The sequence below is a fragment of the Balaenoptera acutorostrata genome, chromosome 20 (genome assembly GCF_949987535.1).
Source record: "Balaenoptera acutorostrata chromosome 20, mBalAcu1.1, whole genome shotgun sequence".
Taxonomy (NCBI): domain Eukaryota; kingdom Metazoa; phylum Chordata; class Mammalia; order Artiodactyla; family Balaenopteridae; genus Balaenoptera; species Balaenoptera acutorostrata.
The window spans coordinates 51,368,734-51,388,704 of NC_080083.1; the positions used below are offsets into that span (position 1 = coordinate 51,368,734).

At 55.2% G+C, this 19,971-nt stretch overlaps 1 protein-coding gene across 3 annotated transcripts; it reads left to right on the forward strand.

Moving 5' to 3' along the window:
• The first annotated feature begins 386 nt into the window (after nt 1-386).
• On the forward strand, nt 387-18,847 carry LOC103019049 (T-cell antigen CD7). 3 transcript variants are annotated; one of them, XM_007185911.2, is made up of 10 exons: nt 387-470; nt 9,756-9,909; nt 10,095-10,409; nt 10,990-11,022; nt 11,275-11,438; nt 13,909-14,005; nt 15,069-15,143; nt 16,404-16,718; nt 16,962-17,095; nt 17,893-18,847. In XM_007185911.2, exons 2-10 carry the CDS (start codon nt 9,822-9,824, stop codon nt 17,998-18,000), a joined length of 1,329 nt encoding a protein of 442 aa, XP_007185973.1. In that variant the 5' UTR covers nt 387-470; nt 9,756-9,821; the 3' UTR covers nt 18,001-18,847. The 3 variants fall into 3 exon arrangements, with proteins under 3 accessions (XP_007185973.1, XP_007185974.1, XP_007185975.1); XM_007185912.2 differs by lacking the exon at nt 10,990-11,022; XM_007185913.2 differs by lacking the exon at nt 10,095-10,409.
• Nucleotides 18,848-19,971: the final 1,124 nt, after the last annotated feature.

A 19,971-nucleotide genomic window follows, 5' to 3' on the forward strand; every position in this document is an offset into this window, starting at 1 on the left:
CCCCTTGGGTGCGAGCCTGTGTGTGTGGGTGGTGCACACAGGAGGGGACTGGCAGGTCCCCTGATCCACGAAGGGCAGTGAACCCACCCAGCTCCCCAAAGAGGCATCTGTTCTGAGGAAGCTTGAGGATGGAGAACTCCAGGGATTGGCTCTCCAGGAAAACAACCACCTGCTGTTTTCTTTAGAATGATCATCTAATACAGTGTAGGAAATCACTACCAAGAAAATCATCAACTTTTCCCGTGAACTCAGGGCAGTTCCTGAAACTCGAGTGACTTCCCGTTACTTGGGTTTCCTTCCTGAATATAGGACCTGGGTGCCCAACCTCAGGCGGATCCTGGATCCTCCTTCCCGCCTCCTCCTCGCCTGGCTCCGCCCCGGGATCGCTCAGTTTTAACCGGCCCACAGCGCACAGACGAGCTGCAGCTGCGGGCGTGGATGAGCCGGGCGCATCGGGACCCTGGACTCAGGTGAGGGGCTCGCGGGCCGGGAGGGGAGGCCCAGAGGGGCGGGGGCGGGGCTCCGGGTGTCGGACAGCTTGGTGCACTCAGGTACGCTCTGGGATGGAGACGGCGAGGCGCGGAGCTCCCTACCCTCACTCAACGCTGGCCGCCTCTTGCCACAGGGATGCGCCCAGAGCTCCGGGCCGGGGTCTGCGAGCCAGCGACCAGGGGCGCAGGTTGCACGCCGAGGGAGGGGACAGGGACTTCGCGTCGAGGTGGGAAACTGCGTCTCTGCAGGGCGTCCCCAGGCTCGGCTCTTGGAGGGGCAGAGAGGTGGCATCTCGGGCTCCCAGGCGTCCACCCATCCGGACAGAGGCCCTCCTGCCCCCGACCACGTCTGTGGCGAAACGCATTCACGTCCAAGGCCAGCACGGCGGCTCTCCCACTCGCGCACACACGCTCACTTTCGTGCACACATTCACACTTGTGTGCACTCCCAGGGGTGCACACGCACACTCGTGGACTCTCACACTCACAGGCACTCAGCTCATTCACTCACAAACACTCGTAAAACAGAATGAAACCCCCCAGAGACTTCCCCTAAGGTGGTGTGGGTGCTCAACTGCCCCTTTCCACGCTGCCCTTTCATTTTTGGTTTAACTGCAGCAGCAATCACTAAATTCAATTCACCACCCACTACTGGTTAATGATCTGCAGTTGGAAAACCACTTTACATGCCTGTGGTGCCAGAGCCCCTGGGAGGCCTTCATCCCCAGGGACATAGTGATAGTGATAGTGAAGGTGGTGGGGAGGTGCCGAGGTCCCAGGAGGGTACGACCAGCAGGTGCAGGGAGAGGAGAGCTCTCAGAGGAAGTGCCTTGTGGTTTTTTTTTTGTTATTATTTTATAAAGTCTTATGGGATATCCAAATGTATTTGTTTGTTTATTTAAAATATTTATTTGTTTATTATTTATTTTTGGCTCACACTGTGTCTTTAGTTGCGGCATGCGGGATCCTTAGTTACGGCATGCATGTGGGATCTAGTTCCCCAACCAGAGATAGAACCCGGGCCCCCTGCAATGGGAGCGCAGAGTCTTACCCACTGGACCACCAGGGAAGTCCCCAGGAAGTACCTTGTGAACGAGAGTGAGAAGCAGCCAGGTAGAAAGGCAGAAGGGAAGACATGTGCTGAGGCTGAGGCGGCAAGGGTTTTCAGGCTCGGCCCCTAGGCCTGGAGGACTTTCATGCCCAGTGGGGATTCCCTCCAGGCCACAGCAGCAGGGACAGGACATGGGCAGTGGCGCCCTGGACTGGGGCATTTCCTCCCTCTGAGCCAGGAACTGGGGCTCTGCACCTTTTCAGCTATCTTCTGGAGGTGGTTGGTCACCTCCCTCCACAGTGTTGGTGAAAAGCCGGCCGGGGCAGCGTTGTGCTCACCTTCCCATGTAAACATCCAAGTACATACAAGTGGGTGTTACCGGAGCCTCTGCGGCAGGCGGGAAAGCTGTTCCAGCTGCTCTCAGGTGCTGTGGGAATGGAGATCCCCACTGACCAAGGACCCCTGTGCACCTGGCCAGCCGACACCCTTGATTCCACAAACCTGCTGCCTCTGTTTCCCCAAGATCCTGTGGCAGGACAAGGTGCTGGCAATGGCATGCACTTCCCAAGGTGTTTCACTGACTCCCAAATGTGAACAGCTCCCAAGTGACTGCACAAATCCCAGCTGTGTTGTCCCATCTTGATATGCGCACATGCCAGCACCTGTGTCCATGATTTGAGAGAAATCTGAATTGTTGCCTCAGTTTTCCCAATCCCAGAAGTCTTGGGGCCCCTCCAGTCCTTGCCCCATGCATGCAATCTTCCTGTACCACACCTGAGCCTCTGCCTTCTCACTCCTCAATTTCCCTGTTGTGCCCTGGCCTCCCTCTCTCCCATTTTTCTGTCCTTTGCAGCATTGGAGAAAAGAGGGGAGACTCAAGCAGAGTAGTGGAGCTGCCAAACTTAAAAACCCATCTGAATTTCAGATAATGAATCACTTTGAAATACAAGTATGTCGCAAATGTTGCATAGAATATACCTAGGTTTAAAAATAAGACAGCAGTGGAGCCCCAGACAGATCAGGGCAGCAGAATGTTCCTGAGGACATGGGGCTCTCCCTCCATCCCCAGTCCAGCTCCTCCATCTCCAGTATAGCTCTTTGCAGACAGCCCTTCTGTGCTCTATAAGGTGGAAGTTTGTGTCTCCATTTTATAGATTTTGTTCAGTTGAGTTAAGACTTGTCCACAGTTTTGGGGATCTGCCCCGAGCTGGAGGTCTTCCCAGCTCTTAGGCTGTATCCTCTGATGGTGAGGAGCCAGGCCCAAGGTGGCTGTGGTTTGGGGGCAGAGATGGGTGCGACCCAGGTGTCTCTTATCTGGATTCTGGAACCATGCAGGGGCTTTCCTGGTGAGGAGAACCTCAGGGAGCACGTGAAGTTTGACTGAGAGGTTCCTGTGTGTGAGGGCAGAGCCCCCCCCATGGCCTGAGGAAGGCTCAGAGGAGACTGGAGGCTTTGGGCAGTGGGAAAAGGAGCCTGGAGTCCCAACCAGGGCCTGTCTGGGAGCCCACACCTTCAGCAGCCTCTGGCTTCCCTCTGACAACATGACAGAGGATGGCCAGGGGTCACCTTTACACAGGTCATACCCCCTCAGGAGGACACCAGGTGGTGGTAGGAGGTCTGTGACACTTCCTGGTTTAATACTCTTCTGGTCATTTCATTGTGTGTGACAACATACCTATAAATAGCACATCTAATGACTACAGATGGGTGTTTCTTAAGGTGAGGCTACAATAAATACTAATGTTTAAAATAATGAGTCAGTGTAAAAAAAATGGTACTGATGACCTAGTGGCAGGGCAGGAACAAAGACACAGACATAGAGAGTGGACTTGAGGACACAGGGGGTGGGGAAAGGGGAAGCTGGGGTGAAGAGAGAGTGGCATCGACATATATACACTACCAAATGTAAAATAGTTAGCTAGTGGGAAGTAGCAGCATAGCACAGGGATATCAGCTCGGTGCTTTTCGATGACCTAGAGGGGTGGGATAGGGAGGGTGGGAGGGAGGCTCAAGGGGGAGGGGATATGGGGATATATGTATGCTTATGGCTGATTCACTTTGTTGTACAACAGAAACTAGCACAGCATTGTGAAGCAATTATACACCAATGAAGACGTATAAAAAAATAAATAAAATAATTGTTAGGATACTGGGGTATATAGTGTGGTGAAAACCACAGAGGTTGGGGCGGGAGGCTGGCGGGATCGGGAGACTGGTGGGCTGGCCTCACTAGGGTGTTTCCCTGGCAGGCAGGTGAAATAGGACATACCAATACTGAGGGCAAAGGGTGGCCTGGCAGACCTGACTCAGGCTCGGGGAACCCCCGCACACCTCTCTCAGAGGGCCCCGTCCTCATTGCTGGAGGTCCCCGGCTGTCCTCCCAGCCAACCTCTGGACCTCAGCCTGCTGCTTCCTTTTGCTTTCCTTTTACTTGTCAACACACATGCTCCCTCCCAAAGTCCAGCCAGGCAGGTCAGCCTCTGTTACGTGAACACACTTTTGCTGAGGTCACCCCCTCTCCATGTCACCTGATCCAGGTGTGAACCAAGGCTGACCTTTACCCTCCTAGCTCAGCTGAGGCCCCTGCCCAGGGCCCATCATGGGGGACTGACTGCACCCTTCATGGGAACGGCCCTGCAGAGGAGGCTGAGCAGGTCTGCAGGGATTGAGCACCTACTGTATGCAGAGCAAGTGGGAGGCCCTGAGGGCCCCCCCCCAGCACTGTGTGTGTGTGTGTGTGTGTGTGTGCCCTGTGTGCTTGCTTGCATGTGGAGGGCTGGGCCTCGCAGGGAGTGGGAGTAGGATCAAGGAAGCCTCTGAAGAGGAGGTGGTTTCTCCAGGCTGGTGAGGCCCTGCACGGTCCAGGATTGTGAACTAACCCACCCATTCATTTATTCTCAATCAACATCCCAGAAAGTGTACTTGGAACTTGAAACACGACTCTTAAATTTATAGGAAGGATAAACGCCGGACAAGAGTCAGGAAAACATGTGATGAGGAAAGATTTTGAGGGGGAGGGTTTCCTTCTGGATACTACAGACCCCTGGGTATCTCCCTCCGAGAAAGAAGACGCCTGCTAAGTCTCGAGGTTGCACAGAAAGAACATGGTAGAAATAAATTCGCGTTCAGAGGACTCCGGGTGTCAAGTCTGTGCTCTGGGCATTCGGTGGATACGCCAGACCACCAGCAGGGGGCTCCACCACGCATGCCGCTGAAGGGCCAGGCTCCCAGAGCATGCATGGGCTTAGGTGGCGTTCATGTTTTGGTCCCCTGGGGGTGAATCCTTCACGTGGCCCTGAGGACACCTGCCCGCTCCAGCCTTGGGGGTCAGCAGGCAGGCCTCCCTGGGAGCGTGTCCTCCCGCATCTCCAGCCTGGGGAGACTTGGCCTGCCTCCCCGTCGATGGGGCACACAGACCCACGTTGGATGGCCGGGGAAGTGTGGGGACCAAAGACTGTTCTGAGGTCGGTGGAGGCAGCAGAGTGGCAGGAGTTGGGGGGGAGACCTTGAGGAGACTGGAAATGCTGGGGGTCCTGCCCAAGGTTTCCTCTAGGGAGGGCCAGTGGCCAGAGATGACCACACAAGATGAGTTTCCTGTCTGTTCAGCCAGGCTCGGGGTAGGACACACCTGTGCAGGGGTCTCCCTCCAGGTAGCCCTGAGGGCTCTGGCCAGGGGGCCAGGAGTCACTGTGTACCACCAGCAAGGATGCCTTTGGGCCCCATGTGTTGCTCGGCACCGTTCTGTGTATTCCAATTTAAGAAAACTTGTTTTGCAAAAATACTCAGGAAAAGGACTGAGCAGATCTTATCTGAGGTGCCAGGAAAAGCCCCAGCACAGAAAGTTGCAAAACCTCTTTCTAGAACCTTCTATCACATAAGGCTCTCAGCAACATGTAATGGTGATGAGCTGTTTATACCCATCCTGGCAATTGCTGACTAGCAGTGAAATCAGAAAGGTAGCCACTGGATTGTGTCCAACTGTGAAATCTCAGCCTCTTTTGTGTTATGCTGAGCAGGTTCGGGCAGGATCGGGACAATGGCCCCTCTCCACTCAATCATCAAAAACTTGGTTCTAAAAAAAAAAAATTGATTAAAATTATGTTAATGTTCTCATGGAAGACAAACGTCCAAGGAAAGATAAACAGAGCGGTAGAGAGAGCCTGCCATCCCAGGGGTGAAAACACATGATGGACAACAGCAGCTTGGACCGCATGGCTTGGCAGGCTCTGAGTGGCCCCGCTTGGTGGGGGTCCCTCGGCCAGAGGGGACAGGGTGCTTCACTCTTCAGTGCCTCGGGCACCACTTGCCCTCCTGGAAGGAAGCAAAATTAGACCCTGTCACATGCCACTTGCAAAAAGACCTTGAGATGGATTTAATATTTAATATTTGAACATAAAAATAGACAGAATTTGGCCATGATGGATTCTCAACGGTCTGGGAGGCCTTTTTATTTTTATTTTCTTTTAAATTTATTTATTTTATTTTTGGCTGCGTTGGGTCTTCACTGCTGCTTGCGCGGGCTTTCACTAGTTGCAGTGAGCGGGGGCTACTCTTCGTTGCGGTGCGCAGGCTTCTCATTGTGGTGGCTTCTCTTGTTGCGGAGCACAGGCTCTAGAGCACGGGCTCAGTACTTGTGGCACACGGGCTTAGTTGCTCCGCAGCATATGGGGTCTTCCCAGACCAGGGCTCAAACCTGTGTCCCCTGCATTGGCAGGTGGATTCTTAACCACTGTGCCACCGGGGAAGTCCTGGGAGGCCTTTTTAAAAGGATACTTTAAACAAACAAAAACCACTTTAAAACAAAATCTTGAAACTTTCAAGGAAAAGACAGACAGGATGACATAAACATGTGGAGTCTTTATTCCAGAAACAATCAGGGGAGAAATGATGTTGGGGAGGCACTTGCCATGGATGGTGGTTTGTTTCTGTAAGGCGTGAAAGTCTTATAAACCTGTAAGGAGAAGACAGACAATCCCAGGAAAATGGGCAAAGGGCTTGCAAAGGCAGTGGCAATGCAGAAACCCAAAGGGCCAAGAGCAGGATGAGCCGGTCTGCCCCGTGTAGTCCCCGACCTCATCTTTAATTATAGCTGCAAAGGCCCTATTTCCAAGTAAGGCCACCTTCACAGGTTCTGGATGGACATGTGTTTTGGGGGTCACCATTCACCCCACTACATACAGTATGAAGGGAGAAAGGAGAGAGGATGGGCAGTGGGGCATCTCTGATAAAGCTCGTCTAATATGATTCCACATATGTAAAATTACTCGCGTGTGTGTGCACACGTGTGCACAAGAATACGTGTCTCTCAGTTGACATCTTTCAGTGCTTCTTTCTTCCTCAGCTACAGATATGGTACATATATGAGAAAAGAAGGCTGTCCTTCTGACAGTGAATTAGGAATAGAAACAAGTTTAGAAAATCAAACAAAGGAAGCTGGGAAACAGCAGCACCGGTCACACGAGTTCAGACTCTGGCCCACTGACCACTCTGGAACCCGACCCCGGCCCCACGCAGCTCAGAGCCACTGGAAGGGACCACACCTGGTGGGGCCTGGCGACTCAGCTTCCAGGGTGGCCTACACCTCCGCTGCCTCAGGACCTGCCACTGCCTCCTGGCAGCCGGGTCCGCCGGCTAAGCCTGGAAGGATGGCAAAAGGAGGCTCCCCAGCGGAGACTGGCCAGTAGCCTATCATACTATTAAAAACAGCTAAAATAAAGCTTCTCTATTTTTTAGGAATGCAGAGGCGCAAAACAATGCATAAAAAAGCAAACGAGTGATGTGGAGGGTTGGTGGGGGGAGGCAGCGGGGGGGCCGGCGGGGCTGCCTGGTGGGTGCAGGTTAGGGGCAAGGTCAGCCAGAGCCTGATGTGGGAGGTGGGCTCATGGGTGCTGATTATTGGGAGTGAATGAATGAATGAGCTGGACCAGTGGTGGGAAGACACACACCAGGAATCATAGTAACGCAGCTCTGGGCCATGTGTGCTCTTAGATTAAACAGGTATCCATGCATAGATGGAAAACTGGCATCCAGGGTATAGCAATTGCCTCTGATTTATGAAGTTTAGGAACACTGCTGCTAGCACTGTCATAAGATGCCTGGGCACATGCAGCACAGCGATTAATCAAACCTCAGGGAGATTCAGGGTCCCTGTTCTTAAGAGAATAGGTACATACCACGTAGAGTCCATTCTGGGTTTGCCATGGGGTCTCATCCAGGATGCACCCAGGGTCAGCACCATCTACTAGAGACCAGAGCACCAAGACACCTAAGGGCAGGGGGATGCGTTGTCACCGGTACACCATACCCTGTACACACCCCACCCCGGGACTCCAGAATCCCATGTGGATTGAGTGAGAAAGAAAGCACCACCCATCCATCAGCCTGGCCATGTGTCTGTCTGCTCTGCCTGGTCCATCCCCCTGGAGGGTGAGCCGACTGGGACCAGCCCTGGGCCCATGGGCACACCATGCTAGGGTCCACCCCTGCCCTCCCCAGGAGTGTGGCCGCCAACCCAGAGCCCCTGCAGACCCACCCATTCAGGAGGAGGACAGGAGAGCATGGGTTGGTTTGCATTTTACGTTTTCGAAACCCTTCCTGACTCAAATTAGATGTTTCTTTCAAAAGCTGGATGTAGCCATTTTCCTTCCAGGGTAGAGTGGGCCTCCCTCTCCTGCTGCTCCGAGGCCCCCAGATCAGCAGGGCCGTGCACCCTGTCCCACTCCCACCAGGAGCTCCCAGGGCCACCAGTACACTGGCCAGGACCTGCTGGTCCAAAGACCACTAGCCCAACAGGAGTCCCAGGGGCGAGGCAGGTAGAGGGGGCAAGACTACAGGCAGTCAGCTGTCAGCTCGGCTCTGAGGCAGGAACCCAGAGGGGGTTGGGGCAGAGTGGGGAGATGGGACAACAGGGAGGACCACAGGCCCCACCTGGTCAAAGTCCCATGGATTTGACGAGTTTCCACACATGCAGTGCTTGGAATGAGGGTGCGATGTGGCCACAGTGGGGGGGGACGACTGAGATTGTCCCTCCCAATGTCATTCTCCTTGCTCGGCCCAGAGCCTCCTGAGGTCAGGACCGAGCCTGTTCACCGACGGCCCCAAGCTCCTGGAAGCGATTGCGTTCACAGTTCTCTTTGCTCCTGGCCCTTCTGCCCAATTCCCCCCAAAGTGGAAAAAACTCAGAAAGGCTGAATTCAAAACGGAAGGGTCCCAACTCTATGACGTTCTGGGAAAGGCAAAACTATGGACACAGTAAAAAGATCAGTGGTTGCCAAGAGCTGGGGGGAAGGAGGGATGAATAGATGGAGCACAGAGGATGTTTAGGGCAGTGAAACTACTCTGTTTGTTACCTAAGGGTGGATGCATGTGATTATACATTTGTCCAAACCCATTAAATGTCCAACACCGAGAGTGAACCCTGATGTAAAGCGTAGACTTCAGTCAGTGAGAACAAAGCACTATAGGCTCATCAGATGTAATGAATGCCCCACTGACTGGAGATGCCAGTAATGGAGGGTGTGGGAATTGTCTGCACTTCCTGCCCAATTTTTGTGTAAGCCTAAAACTGCTCAAACACAAAACTAAAAAGTCTATTATTATTATTATTATTATTATTTTAATCAAAGGGTCAATAGTTTAAATAGCTTAAACTAATCAGGATAAATGTCACTTTTACTGGAGGCTGAAGCCTGAGATGGGCACTTGTTTCAGAGGAAGTGAAAGTTCAGTTTTCCTGATCAGAACTCACGAGTTCCACAGGAAGACTCTTTTTGTTAATAAATCTGGCAAGTGGGCCAAATGTCCCCAAATGCCCAGCTGTGGAATGCAAGAGCGGGAGAGGGGCTGGGGGCTTCCAGGGTGGTCTTAGGTTGGTGTCAGGTTCAAGCGGCTACGCGAGATTCTGTGTGTCACGACCCGTCTCTACAGGACACACGGCTCAGGCAGTTTTGTATGTTTTATATAAAATTGAAGGATAACCCCTGCGATGTAAATGGGGTTGTCTCCCAGGGACTTGTTTCCTGTCTCGTCCATGTTTCTCATCTGTCTGACACTGGCCCCACTGCACACATCATAAAGGTACAGAGAAGGGTCGAGGCACAGCGGTCAGGGAGGAGCTTGGGGACCCCCACCCGCCCTGGCCAGGCTGTGGCCACTCCCACTGGCTTCTGAAGGAGGCCAGGGGGCCTCTGACTCATCGGCTTTCCTTCCTCCAGGGAGTGTCCCAAAAACCACTAAGGAAGACGAGGGACCCCTGAGGCCTGCTCTCCGTCCTGCCGGCCATGTTGACCTCGGCATCTCCCCTTCCCGCTCCCAGCATGCTCTGGGCCCTCCTGCTCTTGGCCACCTCTGGGAGTGCTCAGAGTAGAGGTAAACTTTGTGGTCCCACTCTGCTAGGGGGGCCCCCCCGGGGGTGAGACAGGGGTGGAAGGAGAGACCTAGGTCAGGCCAGGAGGGCCCAGGCCCCAGGTAGTGTCAGTGACCCCAGAGAGGGCAATCAGTGGATGTCCTGAGGCCCAGCCGTGACCCGCATGTTGGACTGTATCCCCACACAGACTGGGACAGCCCCAGCTGCACCGAGGACGCGGTTTCTGTGTTCAGGGGCAAGCCAGCCATGATGGCCTGCAACATCTCCAACCTCTTCTCCCACATCAACATCTCCCTGCAAACCTACCATGGGGAGAGCTGGCAGCTCGTCTTCAGTGTAAAGGCCCCAGGAAACTTCCGCCAGGGTGGATGGCAGCTCTGGGTTCAAGGGGGCGAGGCGCATCTGGTGATTGAAAAAGCCCAGGACACCCAGGCAGGGCAGTACAAGTGGAGTCTTGTGGGGCTCCAGAGAAACTTCAAAATCACCACCCTGAACGTCTCAGGTGAGGGCAGGAGCGCCTTGACCCCCAGGTGCTTTCCTGTTTGGGAGGGGCAGCAACCAGGGAGGAGCAATTCCTGCCCACCTGAGGTGCCCAGAGCTACAGGGATGGGGTCTAAAGAGGGCTTCCATTGGCTCCATCCACCCCACATCTGTGCCCCCTCCGAGCTTCTCCCCAGGGCAGCCCGTGCACGCATGCCCTGGGCACCATCCCCTGTTTGCCTGCACAGGGAGCTGGTCCCTTCCCTCCCTAAAAACCTCCCACCCACCCCCTCTTCCTTTGCTGCAAAACTCCCCAAGTCACCAGCCCTCACTCTCACCCCCCAACACCTGGTTGTAATGCAGTCGTGGTCACCCCGAGCTCTGGGGACAGGGAGCAGGGGTTCAGCTTTGCCCCCGACCAGGTACAGTGGGAGGGGCTGAGAACGGCACCCTCAGCCTAGCCGGGCCCTGGGAGGGGAAGCCAGTGAGGCCCTCATGGACTCCTGTATCCAGAGCTCATCTGATACCTGGGGTGGAGGGGCTGCATAAGGGCTGGCCCTGGGCAGGTCCCCACCAACCTATCTGGAATCTCTCTTTGGCAGAGCCCCAAGACACACTCTTCACACCTTCCTGGGGTAGGTGTTTCTATCTTCATCCTGGGGTACAGGAGGGGAGCTTCAAGGAAGCCCCCTTGGGTCTCCCCCCATCAGACACCCGCACCCTCTGTGCCTGGCACCCTGCCCATCCCATGCACCCCATCTCCCTGCCACTCTCCCACCTATGGGTTTCCTGGCTGGAGGTGATGTCCCCCTCGAGGGTGCCCTCAAGGCAGGCAGTGGCTCCTGCACCAGTGAACAAAGGGTGGAGGTCCCGCCTACTCCCCACAGGCCCGGAGATGCTGCTCCCCAATCTCAAGCCTGACCCCGAAGACAAGAGCCAGGTCCAGGTGGTCCTCCCCATCCTCGCCCTGGTCGCCCTCTCCATCCTGCTGGTCTGCTTGCTGGCCTGGTGCAGAAGGTCTGGCTCCCCAAAGTTCTCCAAGCTCCAGCAGGTATGGGCCCCTGTGCCTGGTCTGTGGGCCAAGCAGGGGGTCTTGGATGGGGTCTTCTGAGACTCAGCACGGACACTCGGCCCCATGGCCTTGTACCCACCGGGGCTAGTGGGAGAGTGGGGAGCGTGCAAGGTTGCAGAGCGCTGGTGCCCCTCCCCCAGAGGACCCCAGCCCACTATGCCAGTTCCAGGCCCAGAACACAGATGCCCCACTCCCAGCCAGACCACCGGGTCCCCACTGTCCCCAGGACACCCTGGAGGATGGCATGGGGGGAGCTGGACTCCCTGCTCCTTCCAGGAGACCTACGATGTGTGGGCAGTTGGTGTGTCCTCAGGTGTGCCTGTAGGCACAGGTGTCTGCCGATGGCTCTCATCCTTCCCTCCCTCTCTCCCCAGATAAGGAGGCTCTGAGCCAGAGTGGGGAGTTCTGTGCATCACACTCTGCACTACACAGAGGGAAAGTGAGGGGAGGACCAAGCAGAGGACTAGGAAGCCTGGCAGCGTCCTGGCCTCACCCTGACAGGCAAGCCAAGGAGGGCTCTTCAGCAGCTCCTGTGGCCAAAAGTGCAAAAGTTTCAAGTTCCAAAGCACTTGACCCAGCAGGACCCTCCCCCTCCTCTGCTCCATCCAGGCCTCTTGGCCTGGGCTCCTCCCTGGGGCAGGAGGGCCATGCTGCTGTCACCTCGGAGACACCCCAGTCTGGGGTCCTGTGTTGATCGTGGACACCTTCCGGCTTTGGACTATGAACAAGAACAAGTTTTGGGGACCCTCCTGCCAGCAGTTGTGGCGCCAGGATGCGGGGATCAGGGGCCTGAGATGGCGCGTGGGCCCCTCCTCCACCACCAGGGGGTAGAGCAGCCCCTCTGGAAGGGAAGCAGGACAGGTGGCTGCTGGGGACCTGTGTCCAGCCCCCTGGTCTCCCCTAGCCCTGGGGCTCCCCTCCCCCGCATCTGCCCCACCTGCTGGCTCTTCTAGGTCCCCAACCCATTTATGCCAGATGTCTTCATGATCAAAACTGTGTAACTCCACTGAGTGTGTTCTTTTTTTTGGCAGGGGGTGGTGGGGTAGGTCTTTTTTCTTCCTTTCCTCTTTTGTTCTCTTCCCTTATGATTTGATGACTGTCTTTAGTGTTGTGTTTGAATTCCTTTTTCTTTTTTGTGTGTATATCTATTATAGATTTTTGGTTTGTTTGTACCATGAGGTTTTGATATAGCAGTCTATACATATGCATGATTGTTTTAAGTTGCTGATCTCTTAATTTCAAATGCATTTCAAATATCCTGCATTTGTACTCTCCTCCTCTCATGATTACTGGTTTTGATATCATATTTGTGTGTGGATGATTTGCTATCTTTACTGTGTGTTTGCCTTCACTGGTGAGCTTTCCCGTTTCATAATTTTCTTGTTTCTAGTTGTGGCTTTTTCTTTTCCGCCTACAGAGGTTCCCTTAGTATTTGTTGTAGAACTGGTTTGGTGGTGCGTTTAGTGTATTCTTAAAAGGTACATATAAGGTGATAAAAGAAGATTTTTCTAGAAGTACTGCATTCAGTGCTTTGCAAAACATCCGTATTGCTAACCCTCAAGATGAATAAACTAAACCAAATAGCAAATCGTCAAATGAGCTGAGAAACACATTTTTAAGTGGAGAAAATAAAAATCTCAAACAAGCTGCTTCGAGTCTTAAAAACTAAAAAGTTCCAAGGCATCCAAAAGACCAGACATCTGGGAGTCCTCACTCACCATGAAGAATTCAAAACTGGAGACCCTGCGCGGTGCCTGACGACTGTGGCCTCACAGGAGAAGGATGACCCCAGAGCAGCTTTGCGGGCACCCAGAGTCCAGGTCTAGAATGGGCTGCATTTGCATCTCTCAGGTTAAAGTAACGTTCACACGAGAAATACTGGGTTTGTGCCACCACAGGGCCAAGCCCATGGGACACAGTGTGCACAGCACCTGGGACCGCTATGCTTTGGGGGCCATGAAATCTGTTCCATTTTGCCTGAAACAGACAAAAAGTGTTGATGCATTTGAAGTAATTCAAAGGTTATTTTAACTTTGGTATTATGGTGGGAAGGGCTCATGTAAGTCATTCAGTCCCTGCACACCCAAGGCAGGAAACCTAGAAGGAAATACTGCATCTGGGTCTCTGACTAATTTTCATTTTCTACTTGTTGCTTGTCTGTATTTTCAAGGATTTCTCTAAAGGAAGTTTAGTTCTGAGTCCTTGCAATGCCCTAGAAGCCCTTCCCCCTGATTCCCTCTGCCTCTCTGCAACCACACTGGCCCTCGTGCAGACCCACAGACACACCAGGCACTTTCTGGCCTCAGGGATCATGCACCTGCTGATCCTTCTGCTTGGAACGCTGTTCCCAGACACCACGTGACCCTCCCTCATCTCCTCAGTCCTTTACTCCTATGGCCCCTTGAGGTTTGGCCACCTCTCCTGACACAGGCTCTGTGTCCTGCTCCAGGTCTGCTTCTCCATCCCTGGAGGTCAGCTCCGGGCCACAGGCCACTTGTCCATTTTGCCCTCTGCTCTTGGCAGTCACTGGCACGTACGGGCTCCCGGTGAGTGTTGGTGATAAACAAAGGCAGAATGAGATTAGGAAGGGTCTTGTTTTGCCAAGCCCTATGCTTTCATCACCTCCTGCAAACAACTTGCTAGGTTCCTAGGGGCCTTTGGCAAGATTCTGCCCCCGAAATAGATACCCCTCGTGCAAGGAGCGTCTGTGGGTCAGCCTAGCAGACTTAATCTGCCCCCACCCCCAAACCCCACTCAGGACCCTGAGCCATCAACAGACAGGAGCATCTGGCCAGTGGAGGGGGCTTCCAGGGAAGAAACAGCTTAAGGCTTTCAGACCACATGTGAGCCATGTGCACACACCTGTGTACATGCACATGTGGCTTTGGGCCCAATACTTGAGGCTTGGCCATCTGGCCTGTGGCCCACAGAGGAATGACCTCCTGGTTGCCTAGAGTCTGCCTCCGTGTCCTCGGGGTCAGGGGCCAGGCATGGGTCTCCCTCTGCCCTGGGGGCTGATCACCAGGGCCTGGCGCACCAACATAGGATGCTAGTCCAGCTGAGATGCCTCCAGCCCCTGCACCCACAGGAAGCAGAATCGTAAGCCACCAGGGCAGCCGTAGCCTTGGGCACACGCCCTGGCCCCGTCCCTACAGCCACAGCAAGCCTCCACGCTGTGGGTGTGACTGACATAATACTCCAAGTTTCTGGGCATAAATCAGGTCCCCACGTGGGGACCCCCTTATCTTTCTCCTGGGCCTTCCCCTACCTCACCCTCCTTTCTCCTCTCCCTGTTGTGAAGCAGGGGCAGAGGACCAGGACCATGGGTCTACCTGGAGACACTCAGCAGTTTAGAGGGGGGGATGAGGGCCACCCCTCCCAGCCTCGCCCACAGCGCCACCCCTCACTCATGGCACCGCCTCCAGGAAGCCCTCCTGGAGTGCCCAACCTACAGTCACTGTGTGCAGTCCCCCTGCCTACCTCCTGCTCCATCCTGCCCCGACTGCTCCTGGAAGTGGCTGTCTGTGAGGTGGTGGCACGCAGTTAGGTGCTGCAGACAGGAAGTCTCGACAGCCCTTTAAGCGGGGCCCTGCTCTTCCCCCACTGCAGTGAACATGGCTGGGCTCCTGGGCCTCCAGCTGCTCCCCATGCTCCTTGTGCTCCCCTGCAACCTGGCTGCCCAAGGTAAGCACTTCCCAACCATCCGTCCCCCCGTCCCCCACCGCACCCATCAGCGGGCTCAGCGCTCCCACCCAGCCAACCTTGCAGCCCTCCCCTCCCCGCTCTGGACTCTCCTTCTGGGAAGTGGGTGCTCCCCCTTCCCGGGGATGCTGGGGATGCTGAGTGTGACCTTCCCTTGAAGCCTTGGCAGCCCCTCCAGAGAGTAAGGTCCAGCTTTGGACACTTAGACAAAAAACAATGGGCACCAAGACGCTGATATCTGGGTGCAGAATCACTATGGTTGAATCTCTTCTTTCTCTTTACCTGAATGTCTGGGGACTTTCTCTCCTACAACCAGCAAGGCTGCCTTTGTCCTGAGAGAACATTGTCCTTCGGTTTACCTTTTGTGCGAAGTTCTGCAGTAAGAAGGAGAGATTAGTTCTGCAAGGTGGGATGGGGGACCCGGCAGGTGCAATTCTTGTGTTGTCTCTCCCAAAAAGAGCTGCAGAATTTAGTTTGTGGAGAGCTGGTATTTGGATTATGTTTGCACCTAGAAGTGGGTCCTGCTGGACCTCACTGGGCAGATGAGGGAACTTTCTGGGTGTCCCACGGACAAGCCAGGATATGCCCACCCCATGGAGCCACTGGCTTCAGATGCCTGGAAACGGTGGAGAAACTGAGGCAGTAGGCATTGGAAAGAGACAGGGAGACAGGACAGTGCCCCCGGCTCTCTCGGGAACTGTCATTTAAGAGGGGGAGAAGGTGTAGAGCCTGGGAGAGTGGTTGGAGGTCTCAGTGGACGGCCTGCCACTTTGGAAGGAAGAGGCCCCAGCTCCGACTTCCCCTGACCCTCAGGGTGGGGAGAGGTCACAGGCTGCCCAGCCCCCTGGGGCCCCTTTGGAACTTGGGTGCAGCCCAGGGTGCTGGCGCCATGAGCTGCTCCAAGGCTTCCGAAAGTTGCCTCATCCTTGACAACAGCCGGCTGTACAGGACTTCCCTGGTGGTCCAGTGATTAAGAATCCACGCTTCCACTGCAGGGGGCATGGGTTCGATCCCTGGTGAGGGAACTAATATTCTGTATGCCATGCGGTATGGCCAAAAAAAAAAAAAAAAAGATATTAAAGCCTTCTTTAAATTAAAAAACAAAACCAAAATAAAACAAAAACAGAAAACACCCAGTGGGCTGACCCAGGGCACCTCTGCCCTGCCACCATCCCCGGCAGAGAGGTGGGTCCCTGCCCCTCTGGCCAGGCTGATGGTGACAGTGGCAGGTCCCCCTTGCAGAGGTCTGGCAGTCCCCCACCTACACGATCGCTTTAGAGGGGGACTCTGTCAACATCACCTGCTCCACCCTGGGGCCCCTGCTTGGCATCTACCTGAAGCAAAGGTGGCGGAAGCTCAGCAACGTGATTTACTATGAAAACGGGAGGGAGCCCACCGTGGACCAGCGGTTCCAGGGCCGCATCACCTTCTCAGGGCTGCAGCACAACCTGACCATCAGCATGCACCACCTGCAGCTGGCCGACACCGGTGACTACGCCTGCCAGGCCATCATGAATAACGAGGTCTGGGGGCCCGGGACCTTGGTCGTTGTGACAGGTAAGGAGTGTGCCACCCCGGGGACCACTCCACCTGCCTGCTGGCCAGCCCGGGCTCCATCTGCCCCTGTCTGAGGATCCTCCCTCTACCCTTGCTTGAGTTACCACAAGCCCACCTCCTCCAGGAAGCCTCCTGGATTCCCACATGCACACACACTCCAGAGCCCCGCCCTTGCCCTGAACCCCAGAGGCTCTCGTGGACTCCCTCACCTGCCAAATGCCTCTCTCTGTTCCTTCTTCCCAGAAAAACTGCCCCAAACAGAGAACACGTGCCAGGAGACTCAGCAGATACACTTTGCCCTCCCCATGGCCCTGGCTGTGGGCTTCTTCCTCGTCGGTCTGGGGCTGGGAGCGGTGTGTGTTCTGAGAAGGACACAGGTCAGTGTGGACCCTCAGATGTCATCTGCGTCCCTATAAGCCCGCACCTCTCAGAGAGCAAGGAGGGAAGGAGAGTGGTTAAGCCCCAGGGAGTTGGCCACATGGGAAACCTCAGCACCCACCCACTCCCTCCGTCAGGGTCTCCTGGAGCTCAGAGGGTTTGGACGGCAAGGTCCAAGGTGGGAGGAAACCCAAGAACTGGAGTCCCCAGCAAGGACGGGTGTGGGACCAGGAAGACACGTCCTGGTCAGACGTTTACGGGGGAGCGAGAGGAGGGTCCAGAGAGATCCTTTCGGAGAGCATGGGGATGCCGCGCGTGACTGTGAGAGTGTGCACGTGTGTGCGCACACGTGCATGGGTGTGCATATGCGAGTGTCAGGCCTGTGGGTGTGTGAAATCCATGTGCGATCATGGGCTGGAGGCAGGAGGGGAGGGGGCAACAGAGACAGGGGCCAGGAAGTGGTCAGCTTGCCCCTGGTCCATCAGCTTTTGCCCCCACCTTCACCTAGCGCCTCCAACTCCATGTCCCCTGCAACAGCCAGACCCCTCCCTGTCCAGGGCCAGGGAGCAAGGTCACTTCCACCTGCAACTCCCCGCCGCTGCCCGAGGGCCCTGCCTCGCCCACCCTTTCCCAGGCCTGGGCAGCTCTGGAGAACTGGGGGTCTGGCCGAGGACCCTCCTAAAAAGGATTCATGCAGGCCCCCAAATCTAAAAGCTTCCTGTGGGGAGGTGCCTTGAAGATAGAGGGTGCCCCTGAGCGAGCTGCCCCCAGTGGTAGATCACAGGCTTTCTTTCAGATCCAGAAACTTTGCTGTGCGAGGGATAAGAACTCGGCGTGTGTGATCTACGAGGACATGTCCCACAGCCGCTGTAACACCATGTCCATCCCCAACCAGTACCAATGAGCCTGGCAGGACCCCAGGCCTCCCTCTGTCCAGCAGAGCTCTGGGCAGACCATCCAACCCAGCACGGACACACAGGCAGCTCCCCACAGCAGTCAGGCTGCTGCTGCCTCCTCCAGGCAGCCCTCCTTGCCTGCCTCCCACCCTTGAGGCTGCTCCTGGCACCTTGGAGCCACCGGGAAGGAAGCTTTTCTGTCGTCCTGCTGCCTTGACCCTTCCACAGCAGAAGAGGCTGCTCTGAAGGAGGGACTTGGGCCTGGGGCAGTGGGCAGCTGGGGGGTCTGGGGAGGCTGGGGGCTGAGCGCTGACCCCAGCCCAGCCTTGCCAGAAGTAAAGGGCTTCTCTTCTCCCCTTTCCAACTCCAGTGTCTATTTCTCAGCCAGCTTAGAGTCGAGGAGGGGAGGCTTGCCTGACACCCTCCCTAGAGTCTCCAAGGACTTTGACAGCCTAAGGGATTATGTGTGAGGTTTTCAGGAAGGAGGGAGGGGCAAGGGGACACACACTCACTCCAGCCCCTGTTTAGGCTGGAGAAGGGGCAAATCAACCAGAGTCCTCCTGGCCTCACTAGCCTCCACCATGGGGTGACGTGGGGATGGAGGAAGGGGAGCTAGCAGCAGTGGTCTGGGGGTCTTAATAGAGGGCCACTCCCGGTGTGCGCTCATGTTGGGGTGCGATGGGACCTTGGGGAACCGACCTTGGGGAAACAGGCGCGCCAAGAGTGGATGTGAACCATGGCTGCGTCCTCCTGGACTCGGGGCCAAGAAACAGCAGACCATGCTGCCCACCAACTGAGATGAGACAACCCTTCATCCATGGGGTTTGCAAAGATTAAAGTGTCATTAGCGAATGATGTTCGTTTTAGCTGGAATTATATCTTTGGGAAAGATCTTTGGGCATAGAAACAAGATTACAGTGATATCCATGGCAGTGTTGCTTTCAATACAAAAATCAACAACTGAGAAATTACCTAAATGTCCAAATAAGAGAACCGCTATATCGATTATGGTTTGCACATGCAGCAGGCATTAAAAGGGCACCATGAAGAATCTGAAACATCACGCTAGGACCTTTGCAAGATGCCATAACAATACAAGCTGGTGCAGAGTGTGTGTATGATCCCACATTTATAAAGCACAGATGGGTGTATGTAGTTGTTTAAACACATGGCAGTACTTTTATGTCTACACAGATGACATAATGGAAGAACAAATGGGGTGTTGACACTGGTTCTGTCGCTGTGAGGTGTGTGTCACCGGGGCAGGGAGTCACTGGGACACCCTGGGCTTGGGCTGGGCAGCTCAGAACATGATCTCAGCTGTTCTTGTGGAGGGTACCGGGACCTGCAGCTGGGACCCAAACGGGTACCAGGGGCAAAGGCAAGGAACACAGCGCCCCTGTACCCCCTACCTTCCAGGGCCCTGAGGAAAGGCAGGCCACCCTACAGAGCCAAGTATACAGCAGGTGTCCACCTGTTGCCTGCTGACTTCTGGTCTCCACTCTTGTGGCCTTGGGCAAGTCCTGCCTCTCTGGGCCTCAGTTTCCCCATCTGTAAATTAGAGGAGTGGGATCCACGCTGTCTTCAAGGGCTGGGCTCTGTGGTTTCCCACACTGGCCACCCTTCCCACTGCCCCGACCCTCAGCTCTCACCGTAGTTCTGCCCTCTTATCACCACCTGAGACGGAAGCAGACAGCGCCATCGGCCCACCTCCAGAGGCCCTTGTCATCGGAGGCATCTCTCCACCCGACTCCACCCCAGTGACCAGAGGCTGTGCCCCCTCGGTCCTCCTCCCCTCCTTGTGGTCCGTGCTCGGGGCTGTGCTCCCTACCGTCCTCCCCTCGCATGATCACCCCTTAATCATCTGCTTCTCTGTCCTTTGCCAGGACTGTGATGACACGAAGGGCAGGGCTGGGTCCCTCCTCCATGTGCCCCCTGCCCCACGTTGAGCACCACTGCATGCTGGGCATGTTACATAC

Coding starts and splice junctions, on each gene's coding strand:
- LOC103019049 (XM_007185911.2), top strand. CDS start 9,822: ATGTTGACCTCGGCATCTCCCCTTCCCGCTCCCAGCATGCTCTGGGCC. Junction 11,023..11,274: donor ACTCTTCACACCTTCCTGGG/GTAGGTGTTTCT, acceptor TACTCCCCACAG/GCCCGGAGATGCTGCTCCCC. Junction 17,096..17,892: donor GTGTTCTGAGAAGGACACAG/GTCAGTGTGGAC, acceptor GCTTTCTTTCAG/ATCCAGAAACTTTGCTGTGC.